Source organism: Grammomys surdaster, unplaced genomic scaffold (genome assembly GCF_004785775.1).
Source record: "Grammomys surdaster isolate TR1022 unplaced genomic scaffold, NIH_TR_1.0 192, whole genome shotgun sequence".
In the NCBI taxonomy this organism is placed as follows: domain Eukaryota; kingdom Metazoa; phylum Chordata; class Mammalia; order Rodentia; family Muridae; genus Grammomys; species Grammomys surdaster.
In genome coordinates this window covers 3,091,272-3,111,263 of record NW_021604637.1, presented here as the reverse complement: position 1 = coordinate 3,111,263, position 19,992 = coordinate 3,091,272, and the positions used below count along the sequence as shown (strand labels likewise).

Genomic DNA, 19,992 nt, shown 5'->3' with positions numbered 1-19,992 from the left:
GAGAAACAATGGATTCTAAGGTGACACTGAGAGGCAGGGAGGGGAAATACCATGCCTTTCCACCTGCCATGGGCAGCCCCTGACCTCTAACTTCATTACTCCTACCATACCCCTCCAGGAGATACTCATGTACAAATGGGGATGGCCCTGGGCAGGCACTATGCTGTTTATGTGTGAGGCCCCAGCACCTATGTGTGGCCACCTTTCAGGATTTTCTCAGCCTCAGCATTCATGAGCACACTAGTGTGTGCTGGTTGTCCAAGGCTCCGTTCTGCTGTCAGGCAGAAACAGAGAGAAGTGAGAATCTGTGTCTATGTTTCCCCATCAGATGGTCTGATGAGGCGGAAGCTCCACTCACACACTTGTGATGCAGCAGTGTGTGTGGCTTCTGTTTTGAGGAGATGGAGAGGAAGCAACTGAGCCTGAAGAGACAAACCTGAATGGTAGCAGAGCCTTAAAGAGGGGTGTGTGTGTGCGTGCATGGGTGTGTGTGTATATGTGTGAGTGTGTGTGTGTGTGACATACAGAAGCAGAAACACATTATGTAAAGTCCCTAAGGATGCGCACATGCACACATACAGTCATATTTGAGATAGCTTAGAAACAGGTATCTGTACCCACCCAAAACCAGTGTCTGATTCACAGCATGGAGGGCTCTGTCTGAGGAGAAAACTATCAATACTTTTACACACACACACACACACACACACATCTTGTGCAGAAGCCCTTTACATCATTTGTTAAGGAAAATACACATTCATCCAAAATAAGCCAGGCTGTTTATCATTTACACACAGGCTTCCACTTGCTTCCCCTGAACTCCAATACCCAACACACACGCACATACACACACACACAGAGGTGGGGGGGAGGGAGAGGGAGAAAGAGAGAGGGAGGGAGAAAAGCTGAGAGAGACAGAGAGAGACAGAGAGAGACAGAGAGAGACAGAGACAGAGAGAGACAGAGAGAGAGAGAGAGAGAGAGAGAGAGAGAGAGAGAGAGAGAGACCCCAGGACATGATGTGACCCCTGGCAGTAACCAAGTCAGGAGTTTATTCTACATCACATAAGATATGTGGCATGGTCACTGGGCCTCCCTGGATCCTCTGAAGATGTGAATTATCCTCACACATACCTCCCACTCCAAATGTAGCAGATAGGAGGGAAGGTCAGTGGAGGAATTGCATTTACATTGGGTTTTCACAGGTACTCACAAAACTCCATGTACATACAGTATATGGGCACAGATCTATGCACACACACATACACACACACACACACACACACACACACACACACACTATCCATGTCTATTCACACAGAACAGGTTGGGCCATGGTGGGCTGCTACAGTTAGCACAGCAACCGGATAGAGAGGGAAGTTCAGACCACACAGGATGAAGGTGGCAGCAAGAAGAGGTTCAGGGCATCTACATACATCTACACAAGTACACACACGCTGGGGTGTCCACACTTCTTGAGCATGTGCCCTCGGCATGCATGTTGGTGTGCATGTGTGATCACGCCTGCTGCTATCTATGTGCGGCAAGGGGGCAGGGGAGCCGTGGCAAGGTGAGAGAGAGCCAGGGACTCCAGGGTCTGCGTGAGGTGAGAGCGGCTGGGACTGCCTGGGTCTGTTTTGGGAGTGAGCTTGGAGCAGGGGAAAAGTGAAGGGGGGGGTATTGCTCCCGATGTATGGGGAGGGTCCTGGGGAAGAGAAGGGCGGGGCCTACAAGCCCAGTGTCCCCCCAATGGATGACGCCAAGACCACCCCCAGCACCACACAGCAAATGATGATCATGATTTTCTTCTGCAGGTAGAAAGATAAGAGAGATAGGGAGAGGAAGAGGGAAAGAGAGGGATAGGGAGAGAGGTAGACAGACAAATGAAGGGAGAGTTGGGATGTCGGACATGAGGAAAAAGAGGGGAGAGAAAACAGAAACAGGAAGCGGTCAGAGCCGTAGATGTAGATAAGGCCTCTCACCCTTTTCGTAACCGCCACACCCCACCCACTGATGGCCTAGCCGGCCTCCCCCTGCATCAGGCAACCTCCGCTGGCTTACCCTCCTGGCCTTGCTCTGATATTTCACAGCTTTCTTGGTGTCGGACACGGCTCGTTCCACGTAGTCCACGGAATGTTCCACGTTGTACTCAATTCGGTCGATCATCTCACCCTGCACACAGAGGCAGTGAGACGGGGGACAGAGAGCTGGGCTAGCCTACCCCGGACCCATGTGGCAGGGCCTGTACCTGGCTCTCTACGAGCATGGCCATGTCCACAAACATGTCGTGCAGCTCTCGGATGCTGGTTTCCAGTTTAATGATCTCGTTGTGCCTTGTCTCAATCTCATTCAGGGCTTGCTTCGTCATCTGCGAGTCCATTTTGATCTAAGGTGATGGGGGGAAGAAAGGAAGTGATCGCCCTTTGTCTGTGGAACAGCTTCAGCTCAACAGAAGGGCAGGGTTCAAATCCTTGTGGAGTGACAATTTTGGAATTTTGGTTTATTTAAAAAAAACACAGAAATACTATAAGAATATGTGTTCATTTCAATCCCAGGTGTGGGATATGAGGCTGCTTCAGCATATCCACAGCAGCTGACTGTGATTTGCCTCGTGCTCTGGCAGGGGTGTGATTTTGCAAGTGGCAGGTAGTTTCTGCAATTGTATGATGTGGGATGAGAAAAAAAATATATATATATATCACCAAAAGATGGGGTTAGTGGTGGTGGTGGGTTGGATGTTGGTCAACTGATATTGGTTCTAGTTTGTTGAGTAGTCATATGCAAAGAAGAAAGAAATCCTGACAGTGCTGAGGCGAAGATCAAACTTTCCCCAAGGAACTTGAAGCTACTAATCAGCAGGAAGTAGCCTAACAATGATGCTACCCACTTCTCCGCTATCCTACTTTCTCTCCTATCTGCTGTTAGGGGGTTGAAAGGGTGGGAGAAAGAAGAACCCACAAAGCACTAACGCTGGCTACATCCTTGGGCAAATTATTTACCCTCTTCTGGACTTTGCTAACACCACCTAGAAAATATGGATCACAGTAAGCCATCTGCCTCAAAAGATTACTGCAAAACGGAATGCTTGGATGGATTCCTGGAACACGTTAGGCATCAAAGAGAAGTTTGCAAATTACAAGAAAACGGCTTGTATAGAGCTCACAACCTCACCCCAGGGCACATAGTGAGCCCAGGAAAGAGAGCCGGTCAAAAGCTGACAGGGTGAAGTGGGACAGACAGCAGGAAAGAATCGAGAAACAGGAAGGCTCAGATGAGAAGGATGCCCATGAGCTGACAGGAAACTTCATGAGCTGAGGCAGGGGATAAATAAGAAAAAAAAAAATGCACTACCGGCCTCAAGAAGTCAGGAGCAGAAATTCCAGCTCACAGCTACAATGCCCCTCTGCTCCTGACCTGGGCTGCTGGTCACCACTGTGCTTAGACCGCAGTAGGGCCATCGATTTCCTCTAACACCTACCAGTACCCCCGTCACCACCAGTCACACACCTCCACACTGGTAGCTGGGGTTGGCTCCCTTTCTGCCCATACTGTAGGAGCTAAGCTCATCTGCCAGCTGCCCTGCAAGGGTCCCCTCTCCCTTCCCATGTTGTCACTGCTCTTTTCCAATTTTCTCATACCTAAATGCTCACTCGTCTTTTTTATTTAAAAATGCGTTCTCAAATGTGAACTCAAGTGCCCACATCGGGTGGAGGAACTGGATGCCCCTGGAGCTGGAGTTACAGGCAGTTGTGAGCCCCTGACATGGGTGCTGGGAACTGAACTGAACTTGGGTGCCTTAACAGCTAGACCATCTCCTTCCATATCCTGCTGTCTCCTAGGTGCATCTCAATGACATCTATTGGCGTCTGCCTTGACTCCAGTATCAAAAACCCCCAGGCAACACCCAGGGCTCGGCTGCAGATTCCTCAGTCCTCACCAGGCTCCCAGTCATTGGCATTGTTGTGAAACTGAGTGAGTTTCACAAAGATGGTTTCCACTCCCACAGTGGAGTGCCAGAGGGCAGAGGTCAACTCTTTTTTTTTTTTTTTTTTTTTCTGAGACATGGTCTCTCCATATAGTCATGGCTATACTGAAACTTGCTGTGTGGAGTAGGCTGGCCTTGAACTCACAGAGATCCTCCTGTCTCTGCTTCCCAAGTGGTAGGATTAAAGGCATGTACCACCATGCCTGGGCAGTAGTCAACTCTTGCCCACTAAAGTAAGATCTCTTGGAGTGACCCACCAAGCTTCTCTCCAGTTTCACACAAACAGACAGAAGGCCTGAGGAGAGCTGTATTAGGAGGAGAAGGATCTAACTGGCCCACAACCTATCTGCCTGGCTTAACTCAACAAGATAAACTAGCCAATTATTGCAAACTGTTAAGCAATCACAAAGATTGCTTTATACCTGGTTCACACCCATTTCCCAAAGTCATCCGGCCACTGAGGCAAAAATGGAGACAGGACTAGGCAGGCCAAGGCAAAAGTCCACAAGGAGAAAGGAGACCGTGCGAATGGGGGTTTGGGTAAATCCTGTCTACTTATCATGTATGACAGGACAGGGCAGTGTAGAAAAAAACTTCACTCAAACTAAAAAAAAAAAAAAAATCTTCAAAAATGAGTTTCAGGGGAGTGGGCTGTGGATTGTTGCCAATTAGCATACTGACAAACTCTAACTTAGATATTAGACTGTGGAGTCAAGTTCTTAGCAAATTCTTTCACCTTCTGACCTAATTTTCCTCTTCTGTGAAATGGGTTTTCTCTGAGATTGTGGGGAAGATTAAATAAAGGTGGTCATAGTGGTGCAAGCCTGTAATTCCAGCTAAGGCAAGAGGATTGGGAGTTTGAAACAAGCCTGGGGCACACAGCATGATCCTGTCTCAAAAAAAAAAAACCAAAAAACAAAAAACAAAACCCTGCAAATGTATAACACCTGGCATGCCACTACTGACCATTTTTAAAGGAGGTGCCTTCACACCCTGCCCCCGTGGAATCTTCCAGTTCAGTCCAAGCTGTCTGAGATTCCAGGGTGGACAGGAGGAGAGGCAAAGGTTTACCCGACAGAGCCTGACCCCACCCGGGGGCTCACATCGTCCGTGAAGATGGCCAGCTTCCCGCTTTCCAACATGTCTTCCAGTTCTTCGTTGGTAGTAGTCCTGCCAGCTGTGTGGAGAAAGGACCTCCTGCTCAGGAAGTGGGCCTCAGGTAGTGAGTGGGAAGAAGGGAGCAGGACCCTAGGGCCCACCCTCCCACTAGGCTGAGGCCTGGAGTTGGCTCCAGAGAGGAACCACTTAGAGGGGGACCTGACAAGTCCTGGGAGTTTGGGAAAGGGAGGTGCACACTCACTGATCTCCAGCTGCCTCTGGATTCGGTCCTTGCAGCGGTCCCGGTACTTGGACTGAGTTGCATTATATTCGGTCATTACCTCCACGAACTTCCGTGAAAGTGTGGAGTGCTAGGGAAATCAGGGGAAGTCACAGCAGGGTATCAGGGACAGGAGACCCTGAAGGCTGCAGCACCACTCTCCGACATATATTCAAAACCCTAGTTCCACCCACTAGTCCCCCTCCTTCACCTTCCCGCTGGTCCCCTGCTCCGTGAGCCTACCTGGGTCTTGCGGATGCGCAGGTCCGCGGAAGAACGATTCAGCCCCTCTTCCTGCTCAATGCTTTGCTCGATCGCTGCAGAGAGAAAGCAGTAACAGGCTGGAGGCCCCCGAGGATGGGGTGTGGGACCTGGGTCTGGGTCTTGGGAAGAGGTAGGCTCCAGGACTGAGAAGAGGCACCATGCCCAATAAAAGCTTTGGTGAAGCTTATTTGCAGGCTGCCAAGAATACAAGCTGGGGTTTGAGGGGGTTCCCTAAGACAGGTAGGGAGAGTCAAAAGGTCAACAGACAGAAGGTTTGTTCTGTTGGAAGGATTTTTGCCTTGGAAAGAACCCAAGCCCACAAGGGAGTAAAGCCAATCCACTAGAGAGGACCGCTCCTGGGTAATGTCCAGTTCCTCTCAGCTCGGTACAAGAAGCAAAACCCAGCATTTTTTTTTTTTTCTTTTAAAGACAGGGTGTTGCTACATTGTCTGGAACTTGTGGACTCAAAGACTTTACTGCCTCAGCTTTCTGAGTAGCTGTTTCCCCAGGCAAGACCCTCTGCTACCTAACATTCTTGGCTGTCTAGGGTTCTACTGCTGTGAACAGACACCATGACTAAGGCGACTCTTAAAAGGACAACATTTAATTGGGGCTTGCTTACAGGTTCAGAGGTTCAGTCCATTATCATCAAGGCAGGAGCATGGCAGCGTCCAGGCAGGCGTGGTGCAGGAGGAGCTGAGAGTTCTGCCTTATCTGAAGGCTGCTAGGATAAGGGTCTTAAAGGCCACACCCACAGTGCCATGCTTACTCCAAAGGGCCACATCTTCTAATAGTGCCACTCCCTGGGCTGAGCATATACAAACCATCACAGTGGCCATTCAGCTTACTGAGGGGTGTTTTAACAGAGGAAACTTAGCTCTCCTCCCCTGCCTGTCCTATGAGCCACCATTTCTTTTTTATCTTATTTTTTGTTTTGTTTCTCTGTGTAGCCCTGGCTGTCCTGGGACTCAGGCCTCTGCCCACTCCCTGCAATCTCCACCAGTGCTAAGATTAAAGGCATGTGCCACACCTCCCAGCTGAGCTCTCACTTCTAAAGGATGTTTTGAACTTCTTCTGAACCATGTCTTCCTGGGGCCATCATTCAGATTTTCTGAGAAGAGCTTGCAGTAACAGCTTCTTCAAGTCAAATCAGAAAATGGAGCAGGGGACAAATACCTGGGCTGCTATGACTCTCGAAGCCCCCTGGGCCAGTCCCGAGAGTGTCACCTCTCTCTGTCTCACTGGCAGTGGGGGGTGGGGGGAGAGAACCAGATGGCACCTCAAGGCTATCCTGCGAGCAGAAGGAGGCACAGTGACTGAGTGCTATCACTAGCTGTATCCGTCAGGAAGGCACAGGCACACATGACCAGGGATCCAGGAACCTGTCAGCCCTGCCCTGGGCCTTCTTATCAGGCCTGGGACAAAGACCAATTCTGGACAGAGGGGTCTTTTACAACTGTTGTGGGAACTCTGTGATGTCGGCTGATATTTCACACCAGAAACTGGAGTTCAAATTCATGAGAATTCAAGGTCACCCTGATGCCACCAACTGGAGGAAGATGGAAGACATGAAGGGTCTTTTGTTTGTTTTGGATTGTTTTGTTTTGTTTTTTTCCTGATCAGCTCCTCAAACCACCTTCTCTTTTTCTGTCTTCTGTCTGGACCTATTCATGAACCCCTGACCACAAAGTTTTCCTTGTGGTCTTTTAGAAAGTGTTCCACATCAGGGCCAATGGGTCTGAAGAAACCAAGGAGTCCTGCACTTGTGACCTGCCCACAAATCTCACCCTTCCCAGTGCTGAAGGTACAGAAGCAACCACTGTGCCTGGCCAAAGCTTGGCTTTTATGGTGCTTGTTTTGAGATTACCACCTTATAATTCTGGCTGGGCTGGACCTCACAAAGATTTGCCTGCCTCTGCCTCCCTAATCCTGAGACTAACTAATGGTGTGTACCACCAGTCTGTCAACTTTTCTGTCTTATACTTGAGATTTTTTTTAAAAATTTTATGTGCATTGTGTTTTGCCTGCGTGTATGTCTATTATGAAGGTGTCGGATCCCCTGAAACTAGAACTTCAGACACTTGTGAACCTCCATGTGGGTGCTGAGAATTGAACCCGGGTCGTCTGGAAACCAGTGCTCTTAACTACTGAGCTACCTCTCCAACCCCTATATTTGAGATTCTTGGTAAGACATCATCTAGAGAAAGAGACTTTGCAGTCGAGACTAGAACAAAAAAGAAACTATAATTTCTTCGGTTTTCCCTACTATACTGATGAGCGAACTGAGGACAGGGAGTCTACAGTGAGTGGCACTAGAGGCTGGACTCGTCCATGTAGACTGTGAGCATGACCCCAGAGCATGCTCTCTGAGTACAAAGGGCTTGTTTTTATCGGTTAGTATCAGAGGCTCTCGCTCCCGAATGACCTCCTCGTAAGTCCAAAAGGACCTGAAGTTTGTGTCTTCATCTCCTTATGCAAGGTTAGTGGCATTAGGGACAAGCCCCTCCCCCCAAAAAAAGCCTGTCCAGAGCCTAGCAACGAGGCTCAGTGCTGCAGACGCTTTGGTAAATGCCTTACACTGCTGAACTACCAGAGCACAGAAGCGGCTGCTCCTTAAGGCTGCTGCCCCCCTGGCAGCAGCAGACAAGGAGGTTCCCAGCCCACAGTGCTTTGAGGGAAGGTGGTTATTAGCAGCACCCAAGATCTTAAATTGGAGTGAATACAGGAGCATTTGGCAAGGCCCTCCTGAAAGCATGCCAGCCCCTGATGTCAGCCACACAGTCCAATCTGTCCTGAGCCGAGGATACTAATTCAGAAGCATTTGCTGAGCCCACCTACTGGGTGCTCAGTGTCGTGCTCGGAGCCTGTTCAGGACAAATGAGGACTGATCAAAATTAAAACCTCTTGGAAAAGTACAATCCTCTCAGTTTTCCCCCTTTCCTTCCTGGATTCTTTGAAATAGAGTCTCACTATGTAGCCCACACTCATCCGGAGCTCTCAGTCTTCCTGTGGCAGCCTCTGAGGTAATTCAGCAGTGTAAGCCATTTACCAAAGTGTCTGTAGTACTGAGGCCCGTTGCTAGGCTCTGAACAGGCTTTTTTTTTTGGGGGGGGGGGAAAGGGGGCTTGTCCCCAAGGCCACTAACCTTGTGTATGGAGATGAAGACACAAGGCCTTATAGGACCTCCCCCACCTCGAATGACTGGAAATCTGTATTTTTCTGATTGATGGCTCTTAAGGTACAATCCAGGCGGAAACCCGACTTGGCTCATTTCCCTGTCAAGTATTTCCGAAGGACGTGGGCAAAAGTGGGTTTGTATATTTCTCAGCGTTTAGGAATCTGACTCCCAGAGTCCTGTCTTGTCTAATCTAATGTAGGGCAGAAATCTTTGTTCACAGTGGCAGGATTGCATTCCTCACCTTTCAACTTGGACCGAACCTTGTTTGCCGTCTTTTTGATGTCTGCCGTGAGGTCCTCCAGCTCCTGTTTAGTCTCTGGGGGGAGGGCAAGGAGAGCAGTGAGACTCCGGGTGGGGCCCCGGGCCCTGGGTCCCCCCTGCAGCAGCACTCACTCTCATCAGGGTTGGGGGCGGCGAGGATGGCGCTGTGCTGCTTCTTCACTTGCTCCACGTCTTCTGACAGTTTCTCAATGCAGCCTCGGATCTCTTCCACCTGGGGCAGGAAATCAGTGACACCTCATCCAGGTTGGAGGGCCAGAGGAGACCGAGCCAGTGTTCAGTGAAATCAACCAAACCCAGAAGGCCAAGGAGTGTGCAGGGACGGGGGGATCCACAAGGCGAAGGAAGCTAAGGGAAGGGGCAAGGCTCCGGTCCAGGGCTATACAGGGAGCTCTACCTGCTCAAAGAACTCATCCATGAAGTGGTCTCGATCCACATGGACCACCTCCTCTTCATCATCACTGTCTTTCGCCTGGAAGCAAAGCAAGGCCAGATCCATGAGCAGTCCCTGTCCCATTCCCTAAGGTTGACTCTCTACCTTTCTGGTCCTCTGCCTACCACACATACCTATGGGTGGCATCAGTTCTAGACTCAGAAAAGGGATCTTGGGAAGAGCCCTAGTCAAGAGGGATGGCAAGGACACCGACACTCAGAGCCAGCACTGGCTATCTTGTAGACCAATGTCCTAGATGCCAGTGTGCCTTGAAGGAGTCAGCTAAAGGCATCCTCTGAGATCTGAACAGCCTCATGTGTTCAGTCTCCCTGGAAAAGAGGCACTGCTGTGGACTGCTGGGTGTGGACAAATTTCAATACTTCAACAACCAGCTAAATGTCAGCCTTGTGATGACTGCCTCTGGGTTCCAAGGAGGATTCCAGAATGGTTTTCCAGGACTGTAACCCTCCCTACCATCTCCTAGCAGAGCCTGCCCAGGTCTTCCCTCTCCATGCCACAACCTGCCCATCCATTTCCCTCCTAAAGGTCCCATCACTGCCAAGCTGCTGGTGGCTGAAGCCAAGTTGAGCAGGCACAGCCATGTCCATGGTACCCTGACCCACTTCATCCCACATTCCCTCCTCCCACTGCACTGTCTCTTGGAGAGCCTCTTCCCACGCTAGCCACCCACTCCCTCCCAGTCTCTTCCAACCACACGCCCACTAACTCTCTCTGACTCGGATTTCCCAGTTGCAACCTGCAGCTGCTCAGTCCTCCACCCTCAGGGCTCAGAGACACAAAGGGATTCACCCACCCACACTGCCATCTCCAGGCAGACCAGTGACACAGACAGAAGAGCTGACACACAGGCACACAGAAATAGGCCCCCCAACACCCACATGGAGCCACACAGACCCAGGCAGAGCTGCACTGCTGACACGTGGACAGAGGGAGAGGAGGAGGGTGCTGTCTGTTCACCCAACATCTTTGTGCCCCACAACTGTGTTCTTATCCAGAGTTGGGCGGAAGGTACAAGAGGGCTCCCCTGGGATCCCCATTCCTCAGAATTCTCAGGGTAAAGTTGAGCTCGGCCATCAACAGACACTAACAAGTCTGGAGCCCTAATCAGCCCCAGGGTTCAGCCCAAATCTTAGGCAGGTTGAGCCAGAGTTCAGACAGAATGTAGCCAAGAAAGCATGGACGAAATGGAGAAAGAGAAGCCAAACAGTGTCTTCCTGCGAGTGGAGCCACTGGGACCTGGAGCGAGAGCTGACAGGGCTGGAGCAGATCACAGACAGGCCCTCATGGAAGTCAGACAGGCTAAGAAGGAACTGCACTTGGCTCTGATGTATCTCAGTCTGTTCAGATTGAACCTAGACAGAGCCAGATGGAACCAAGATGCAACTAAGACACTAAGATCACTTGGGATCTGCAGAGTGGGGGCAGCTCTGAGACCAGCATAACCCAGAGGAGACCTCCTGTGGCAGGCCAGAAAGTCACCTGCTTCTGCCCAGGTCTTGCTCAAACCATACTCGAAGGTCTCAAAGACCCTGCTAGGATTTTTAGCTTCTCCAGTCTCAACCTGATCCCTGGATGGACACCAGAAGACACTGGCCCTGGAGGCATGTCAGAAGCAGGGCTCATCTCTAGGATGTACCAGTTTCTCAGAGTGCTTTCCAGCTTCTCATCCTCCAGGGCCACAATCTCCTGCTGACCTTCTCAGCCTCCCTCCTCCCACCCACCCTGGACCAGCCTCACACAGGGCAGGGGAACCTTTGCCAGTCTAGGAACCTGAAAACCTTCCTCTTCTCTGTCTTTTTCCCATGCCAACTTAAGGAAGTCCTTCCTAAAGTCTTATTTCAGTTTTGCCTGTTTTCAAAGCCTCTTTCCTCAGATTCTTCCTAAAGTATAAAGGCTACCTACTTCCCCTTGAGAGAGGAAAAAAGAGGTAGAAGGGCCTACATATGATTTGGTTTGGCTAATAACTACAAAGAGAGCTGAAACTCCTCTGTGTGTACAAACACACTCAGAGTCATAATCCCTTCTGATCCTCAGCACCACAGCCCAGTGAGAAAGGCTGGACAAACACTGTTGCCATTTCATAGATGAAGAGGCATGGAGCCAGAGTGGGCAAAGAACAATGATTTGCCCAAGGGCACCAGGCAGAATGGGACCAGGACACCATGGTCTAGGCCCCCAGGACTGCTTCCCTGAAGGCTCCTTAGCCACTACTTGCCATGCATGGGTTCCTTTCCTCCTGGGCCAGCTCCTGCTCAGGCCTCTGCATCCAGACAAACCAGGCAAGCAATGTCACCTATCAGTGCCTCTGCACACATCTTACATTCTTTTTATGTCTTTGGATTGTCACCAAATCTCTATAGAGAGGGGCTGGAGCCATGGCTCAGCTGTTAAAAGTGTGTGTTGGTCTTGGAGAGGACCCAAGTTCAGTTCCCAGCATCCATGTTGGGTAGCTCACAACCACCTGCTTGTAACTCCATTCCAGGGGATCTGATGCCCTCTTCTGGTCTCTACAGGCTCCTGTAGTCATATGTACACACACACACACACACACACACACACACACACACACACACGCTTTTAGAGCCAGGTATGGTGGTGTACACCTTTAGTCCCAGCAGTCAGGAGACAGAGGCAGGCAGACCTCTGAGTTTGAGGTCAGCCTTGTCTACAGAATTCCAGGACCATCAGGGCTGCATAGATAAACCCTGTCTCAAAAACAACAGCAATAAATAAATAAATAAATAAATAAATAAATAATTTTTGTTAAATCTTAAAAACAAAAACAGGGTCTGGAGAGATGGCTCAGTGGTGAAGGATGGGGGCTGCTTAGCCTCCACAGGATCCAGATCAGCTGGGCCTATAGAATAAGACCCTGTCTCCAAAACAGGCATATACCCAGCAGGCACACAATTTTAATTACAATAGAGGCAGACATAGGTGCATCTCTGTGACTTCAAGGCCAGCCTGGTCTACATAGCCAGTGCGAAGCCACACTATATCATAAGTGTCTGTCTAAAGCAAACAAACACATAAACAAACTCTGTGATGACTACTGACCAACACAATTGCAACACTGACAAATACCAGAGAGGCTGATGAAGGGCTGGGTGCTGGTCTGTGTATTCTGCACATGACCATCCATTTAATTCTCTCTATCTCTCTCTTTTTTAAAAGACAATTTATTTATGTGCATTGATGCTTTGCCTGCATATGTGTGTGTGTGTGTATGTATATATATATGAGTGTTGCCAGATCTCTTAGAACTGGAGTTGCAGATGGTGGTGAGCTGCCACGTGGGTGCTGGAAATTGAACCCAGGTTCTCTGGAAGAACAGCCAGTGCTCTTAACTGCTGAGCCATCTCCAGCCCCATTTAATTCACTCTTGACCTCTTTCTGTATGTCTCTACCCACCCCCCACCCTCCCCTGTCTTTACATGTGTGTGTGTGTACGTGTGTGTACGTGTGTGTGTGCGTGCACTCGTGTGTAACCCAGGGCCTCAAGCATGCCTAAGTAACAGTGTCACTGAGTGACAGTCCCAGCTCCTGGTTTTCTGAAGGTCATTCTAAAAGGCTCGGGGTAGCCTTTAACTTGGAATCCTCCTGCCTCTATTTCCTGAGATTATAAACCACATCACCACCAGATCCATCCATTTCATTCTTACAACAGCCTCCCGAGATAGACATCATCACAGCTTCCTTTTATAAACGGAGAACTTTAAGGAGAGAGAGGCTAAAAAGCCAGCACCAGTTCAGCAGCTAGACTGCCCTGTGGGTTTCTGCCCTCCAGGCCTCACACCCCCCTTTGTCAAACTGCAGTCTCCTCCCACAGAGGGCCCAAGGAAGCACTGAGACTCACAGGGAAATGCCTACTGCTCCCAGGGGGAGAATCTTCTTTTTTGTTTTTGTTTTTTTGTTTGTTTGGTTTTGGTTTTTCGAGACAGAGTTTCTCTGTGTAGCTCTGGCTGTCCTGGAACTCACTCTGTAGACCAGGCTGGCCTCGAACTCAGAAATCCACCTGCCTCTGCCTCCCAAGTGCTGGGATTAAAGCCGTGTGCCACCACCGCCCGGTGGGGGAGAATCTTTGATGAGGGTGGACTGTGAGCCCCTCTGCCTTCTGTGTGACAGGTGAGGAGACAGCTCAGACACACTGCCCTATTGCCTGAAGCTTCATAGCAAAGGAAGCCAGAGGTTAAGCTTGAAGTGGGAAGCTGTCAAGTCTCCAGGTTTCTTCCCCAGCCTTCTGACAGGTGCAGTCCCTCTATCCTTACTTGGCCACAAAGAGAGCTACACTGCCCACTCTCTTTTGCTCTATTTCTCTGTTCCTCCCCCTACTTCTTTTTAGGGTCTCACTGTGTGGCCCAGAGTAGCCTTGAACTTGTAGCAATCCTCCTGGCTCATCCTCTCAAGTGTTGGGATTCAGGTATGAGCCCATATCCAGTACATAGTTCTTCGCATTTAATCTCACAATCATTCACCGAAGTAGATAGTCTTATTCTTATTTGACAGATAAAGAAACTGAGGCACAGAGAGATTATGTAACTTGTCTAAGAATGGTCAGCCAATAAGGTGTTGACAGATGGCAGGGCATCACTTGTTACTGTCCCCCAGCTGGTGAACACCTGGAAGGACTCGATTAATAAAAGCTTTTGTCACCTGAAGCTTCCTTGCCCGTTGGGGGTGGGGTTGGGGGGATCTGATCCAATCCCCCGCTCCCATCTGGTCTCCTTAAAGCCACAGTTTTCCACATCAGCAACAAGAGGGTTCTAGGGTGTGTGTGTGTTCCTGAGTGTTCTCAGGTGTGTGTTCCCAGGTGTGTGTTCACGTATGTGTGTGGTGTTGAGGACTGAACTGAAGATATCAAATATACACATCCTGACACGCACTACCATACACTGTCCACCCAGGCGCCTCAGGGCTCGAGCACTACACCATCTCATCTAGAGCCATTAGATACTCTCTTGCACCCCTCAGCATCCTGTCCATCTGCCTCTGAGCTTGGGCCTCCATCTCCCACGCCCCCATCTCCCATGGTCCAGCCTAGCCCTTCACTTCTCCTTCTCCTCTAGCAGCCCACCCAGCCCACCTGTTCACTTCCAGGTCTTCTCCCTGCCTCCCCAAGACCCTCATGCATCTAACAGCTATGTATGATTGGTCCTGAGGGTGAACAGCCTGGGAAGGAAGGGCTTGCCTCGAAGGAGCTGAATGTCCTGTGGGGGAGGGGGAGACAAACAATGCCAAATGGACAAGAGAAAGCGGCTCATCCTGAGAAGTAGCTGGAGGCAGACAGACAGGATGTGATGGAAGCATGCATGTGTCACTTTATTCATGGTGGCCAGAGAGGGTCTTTCTGAGGAGGGGGCATCTGAGTTGAGTCCAGTTGTGCTGTAATTTAGGAAAAACTGAATCTAAGGCAATGGAAGCAGCATTCTGGGCAGAAGAACTGGAGGCAGAAAAAGGCCCAGTGCCCTGGAGGTTATGAATGAATGTTCACTCCAGGCCTCTGCCTACTCTTACAAGCCGGGGGCTTCCTCACTGCAGGCTTTCTGGCCTCTCCTAACCCCTCTCTCCCTTCTCCCTCTGCCAGACCCCTGCCCCCCCAGCTGGGACTGGTCCTCCTGTTTCCTCTTGCTCAACTGTCTCATCACGGTGGCCGGCTTGGCTTCCTCCTTGGACCTGGGACACATGCTCAACTGAGGTTCCATGTCCAGCATAGAACCTCCACGTTCCCAACCAAATGCACTAGGCAACCTGAGACAGAAAGCTGTTCAAGTCCAGTTCCACCAACTGCAGGACCACGCCAGCCCCTCTATCCAGTCTGTCTCTTTCTCCTGTGGCCCTCAGATAATTCCAAAATCAAAATTCATTAGGAGACATCCAAATGGGCTTATGTGACACTCCAGAGGAACAGGAGCATCACCTAGGAATAGCAACCACAGAGCACTGCTGTGCACTACGCCCTTTCTTAGACATCTTGTATTAATTAATTTTTAATTCTCAAAATAATCCTGTGAAATGAGGTGGTACTGTTACTCTCAAAGGACACAGGGAAACTGAGGCTTAGATGTAGCCCCATGACAGAGTACTTGTCTAGTGTATTCGATACCCTCAGGTCAATCCCCAGTAAAACACACACATACACACACACACACACATACACACTCGTGCGCAGGCACACACACACACATGTGCATGCACACACACCCACACTCCCCCAAACAAAAACCCACCCACCCACACTCCCCCAAACAAAAACCCACCCACTACCACCAAACCACCCCAGAGTACCAGACAGGTTAAGTAACATGCCCAAGGTCACACGTGAAATAACTAAATTAGGACATAAGCCCAAACAATGTGGCTTCTAAGTCTGAGCCCTCAACAGATTCGAAAACTCCTTGGCGAGACAGTCAAGCCCCTCGGCTAGTATTCCTGATGCCCCTTCACCGCGTCCTCCAGCTCACTGTCTTCCAAAGTGTGGCTTTCAACTCTGGCAGACACTCCAGACATCTGGGGCGCCTATCTACCCCGCCCCACCAGCACCCTCCCAAACCTCCACGCTCCCTAAGCTGTGAGTAACAGCAAAGTCGTCAGTATTTACCCCACCCCTCCCCCCAGCTCTCCACATCATCTGCCTACTGCACTACCCACCTGGCTCCCCCCCCCACCCCCTGCAGCCCTGGCCACAGGTTTCCTCACCTCTGGGCAGGGAGCCCTGACTCACTCAGTGGAGTCCTCCCCACTCTTGTCTCCCTCTAATTACACCACACTTCCACCCCCACCCCCACCTTATCACATTTCTCTAGGTTTGGGAGTCATGGAATATTCTTAGCTGCTGCGGATCTGAGTTCGAATTCTATTTTCTCCCTTACTTAGCTGTGTGGCCTGGGGAAATCTTTAAACCCCCTGGGCTTCAGTTTTCCTAAATATCAGACAAGGCAGACTCTGTCTACCTTACCAGGAAGTTGGTTGGGATCTAATGGGATTGCCATGACAACCTGCTTTGCGAAATGCACCTGGAGGGGAGTTAGGAGAGTGATGCTGCTGGTCTGGGTTTGAATCCTGCCTTTTTCTAGCTCTGTAACTTTGGCCAAGTTCCTGAATGTCTCTGAGACTCTGTTCCCTTTTCTGTGAGATGAGATCATGCTAACTCCAGCCTCGTAAGATTGCCGGGAACCAAAGGTGATTTCCTATAAAACACACACAATCCAGTTGCCATTGCTACTATGGTTTTCCTCACGCAGTAAATACTCCTTCAAATCTCCTCCCTGAGGGTCAGCTCCTCTATTCTCCCCACTTCCTCTCCAAGAAGTCACTGTGTTCTTTCCCCTCCTTCTCCACATCGCCTGTGAACCAGGGTTCCCAACTCCAGGTCCAGCCTTTGGAGGCTCTCTAACATCAGAGTTCTTTGTCTCCACTCCAAAACTTGTGTTTCAAAGGCCGGAAGGTGGGTAGCCCATGGTCAGCTTGGCGGCCTGGAGGCCCCTGAGCCATTTGACCTGTACCACAGGCACACTTGCTTGATGACCTTGGGCCAGTCCCTTCCCATCCCTGGACCTCAGTTTCCCCATCTGTCAGGTAGAGTAACAATCCCTTGGAATTCTGGCATACTCCAATCCATCAGGACACAGTGGCCAGTGGCCACTGCCACACAGCAGACTGGAACCTCAACCTCCTTGGGCTCATGTCATTTTTCAAATGTCTCAGCACCCTCCCTGCCCAAAACCATTTTCATCAGGCCACCACAGTCCCAAAGAGCAGCCTCCCCTGCAGCCCCCTAGCCTATCCTCCTCCAGCCCTGCTAGCCAGCCTCCTGGAGCCTGGCCCCTGGCTGCCAGCAGCATGCCCCTGGCTGCTCCCATGCTCCAGTTCCCCCAAGCACTGTGTGGCCTATGTCACACAACCCAATTCTGTGACCTGGCGGATGGATCTTTCTCTCCTCTCCCACCTTTGGGGTCATCTGAGCTGAGGCTCTGGCCCAGGGGAACTCAGTCTCACACACACACACTCACACTCCCCCTTTGAGCAGTGCCCTCTCCCCACAGAGCAACACACCAGTGCGCGTGCGCACGGACACACACACACACACACACACACACACACACACCACCATCACCACCACCAATACCACCACACACTTCATTCACTGCCAGGTGCTGGCATCTAATCCCAACCTGTGTCCTCCATAGCATCCCAAATCTGGGTCCTCCTGGACCCGGCCTGGCCAATAACCACCTCCTCCAACCGGCTAATTTGACAAGCCTGCTCTAGGGATGATGGTGTCCCCCAATCCTTTCTTGACATTCACTTTCTCCCATCCCCAGGTGAGATTCTAGGGTCCTCCCGGGTATTTGGGCTGCCCAGGCCCCTGAGACCTCTCCTGCCCCCTTGTGTCTTAATGGCCTCCAACTCCTTCCAGCCACTGTCCTCCAATTGCAGGTTCACTGGAGATATCAGGTGCCAGGAGATGTTAGGGCTCCGGCTTCCAACCTCTAGTCTCATCATTTGCCCCCCCCCCTGGCCCCGGACCTCCCCCACTCCATCCCCCAAGCGCTCCCCAAATACAGGGTCCCGCCTCCCCACCTCTCCCAACCCTTAGCTCACACTCCGCAGCTCCTGAGTCCGATCCTTCATCCTGCGACGGGCTCCTCCTCCCCTTCTTCGTCCTCCCGCCTCCGCTGCTGCTCTCTGCCTCTTGCCTCTGTGCTGGAGGCCGGGGTCTGGGGACACCGGGCTAGACCTCCGAGGGATGTGCGGGTAAGGTGCGCGGCGGGGGATGGGGGGGCGGGGAGCTGAGGCCAGGCAGAGACAGGGGCCTGGGCCGACTGGGCTCTGCCTAGGCTGCGGTGGCGATGCGGCTGCGGCACAGGGTTGGATGGAGGGATGCGGGAACCGAGGCGCGGGGGAGGGGGGCGGAGGGAGGTGAGGAGGAAGGGAGGGAGGGGGAGCGGAGGGGGCGGGGAGCAGGGGGCATGCGCAGCGCCCCGGGCTGGGGGCGCCTGGGGGTTGTAGTCCGGGGAGGGGCACCCAAGGGAGGGGCTCTGGGGAGGCCCAGAAGTTGGGAGGGGGAGCCCAAGAAGCAGGGAGAGATGCAGAGGCAGGGATAGAGATGCTGGGCAAACTGCAGTTGGGGTGGACCGGCAGAGAAGGTCTAAGGCAGTGGACTAAGGGAATAACCTGAGAGAAGCAGAGTGTCTGTGAGCCTTCGCAGGACCTTCTTTTATTCCGTCCCTTTGGCTCTGCAGAAGACTCTTTGGGCACTAGAAATAACAAACCTGACCCTGTATGTGGCTGTTGCTTGCTGAGAAGGACATGGGGCTTGTTGTGCACATCCTTCGTCACCCTACCTGAGAGTGCCCCAGCACTGGTGGATCTCAGCTTGTCTACCCCCAAGAACAGCGTGGTCACTACCTGCAAAGACTTCTGGTCTGGGATTTTAGATGACTCTGTTAAAAATGACACTTATCCTGGCCTAGAGTGAATCTCAATGGTGTAGACTTGCCTGGCATGCCTTTAAAGCCCAGGGTTCGATCCCCAACACCGGGGTTTGGGGTGGGGATGCAGAAGGAAGGAAGATGTCTGCTGGGAGTAGAATCTTGAATCTGGTGCTGCAGGAGATCTAGGGAGCTCTCCACTCTCTGCTCTCCCTCCTTCTCATCCTTAAATAGCACTTTAGTTCTTCCTTTCATTGGCAGGAGGGTTTGGACTCCCAGCCGGGTGGGCTTCGACCCTGCTTTTGCCAAATACCCAGTAACTACTTTGAGACACCATTCATCTTTGTCATGGCAGGGCCTACCATCTGTGACCTTCAACAGTTCCTACACCCAGTGCCTTCTTGTGAAGACTCTCTTCTTGTCTCCTCGCCTTGTCTGCCCCCTGTCCCATGACCTTAACTCTGGTTTCTGCCTCCCACCTCCTTCCAGCCCTTCCTGTGTTCTGTGACCTCAGTCAAGGTTCCTGGAAGCTAGTGTAAGTTCTCATCTTCCTTTTTAATCCCTCTGACTTTATATACACATGTGTATGTAGGTGTGCTCATTTGTACATGTGCACACATGTAGGTCAAAAGTCAGTGTTGGGCGGCTTCTGACGTTCCCCACCTTATTTTTAGTTTTTGTTTTAGAGACAGGATCTTGCACTGAACCTAACCTTACCATTTTCGATATACTGGTTGAGTTGGAACCTTCCCGTTTCTGTGCCTCTGGGGCTTGCAGGCTTACAGGTTATAGAGGTGTGCTGTTGTACACAGCTTCTGTGTGGATGCTGGAGATAAACTCAGGTACAGGTCATCCACTGAACCTAGGTCCTCATCTTGGCCTTCCTGCATCTTCATGCCTCTAGTACCTACCAGCCTGTACCTGTGAACCAGGTAACCTCAGAGGAAGGTCCTGCTATAAGCTGGAGGCCAAGAACACAGAGACAAAACATGCTGTCAGAAAATTACCTATAGTGAGTATGGC

At 51.1% G+C, this 19,992-nt stretch overlaps 1 protein-coding gene across 1 annotated transcript; it reads right to left on the bottom strand.

Annotated features, from left to right (window-relative positions):
- Positions 1-941: 941 nt before the first annotated feature.
- On the bottom strand, positions 942-18,214 carry Stx1b (syntaxin 1B). The gene is made up of 10 exons (XM_028769420.1): positions 18,140-18,214; positions 9,482-9,556; positions 9,199-9,298; positions 9,047-9,121; positions 5,607-5,680; positions 5,346-5,454; positions 5,089-5,162; positions 2,249-2,386; positions 2,062-2,172; positions 942-1,808 (listed from the first exon to the last, which is right to left on the bottom strand). Exons 1-10 carry the CDS (start codon positions 18,167-18,169, stop codon positions 1,728-1,730), a joined length of 867 nt encoding a protein of 288 aa, XP_028625253.1. The 5' UTR covers positions 18,170-18,214; the 3' UTR covers positions 942-1,727.
- Positions 18,215-19,992: the final 1,778 nt, after the last annotated feature.

Excerpts from the sequence above, each read along its gene's own strand:
- Stx1b (XM_028769420.1), bottom strand. The coding sequence starts at position 18,169 with ATGAAGGATCGGACTCAGGAGCTGCGGAGT. Across the intron at positions 5,455-5,606 it reads TGCGCATCCGCAAGACCCAG|CACTCCACACTTTCACGGAA; the intron begins GTAGGCTCACGG and ends TGATTTCCCTAG. Across the intron at positions 1,809-2,061 it reads ATCAGAGCAAGGCCAGGAGG|AAGAAAATCATGATCATCAT; the intron begins GTAAGCCAGCGG and ends TTCTACCTGCAG.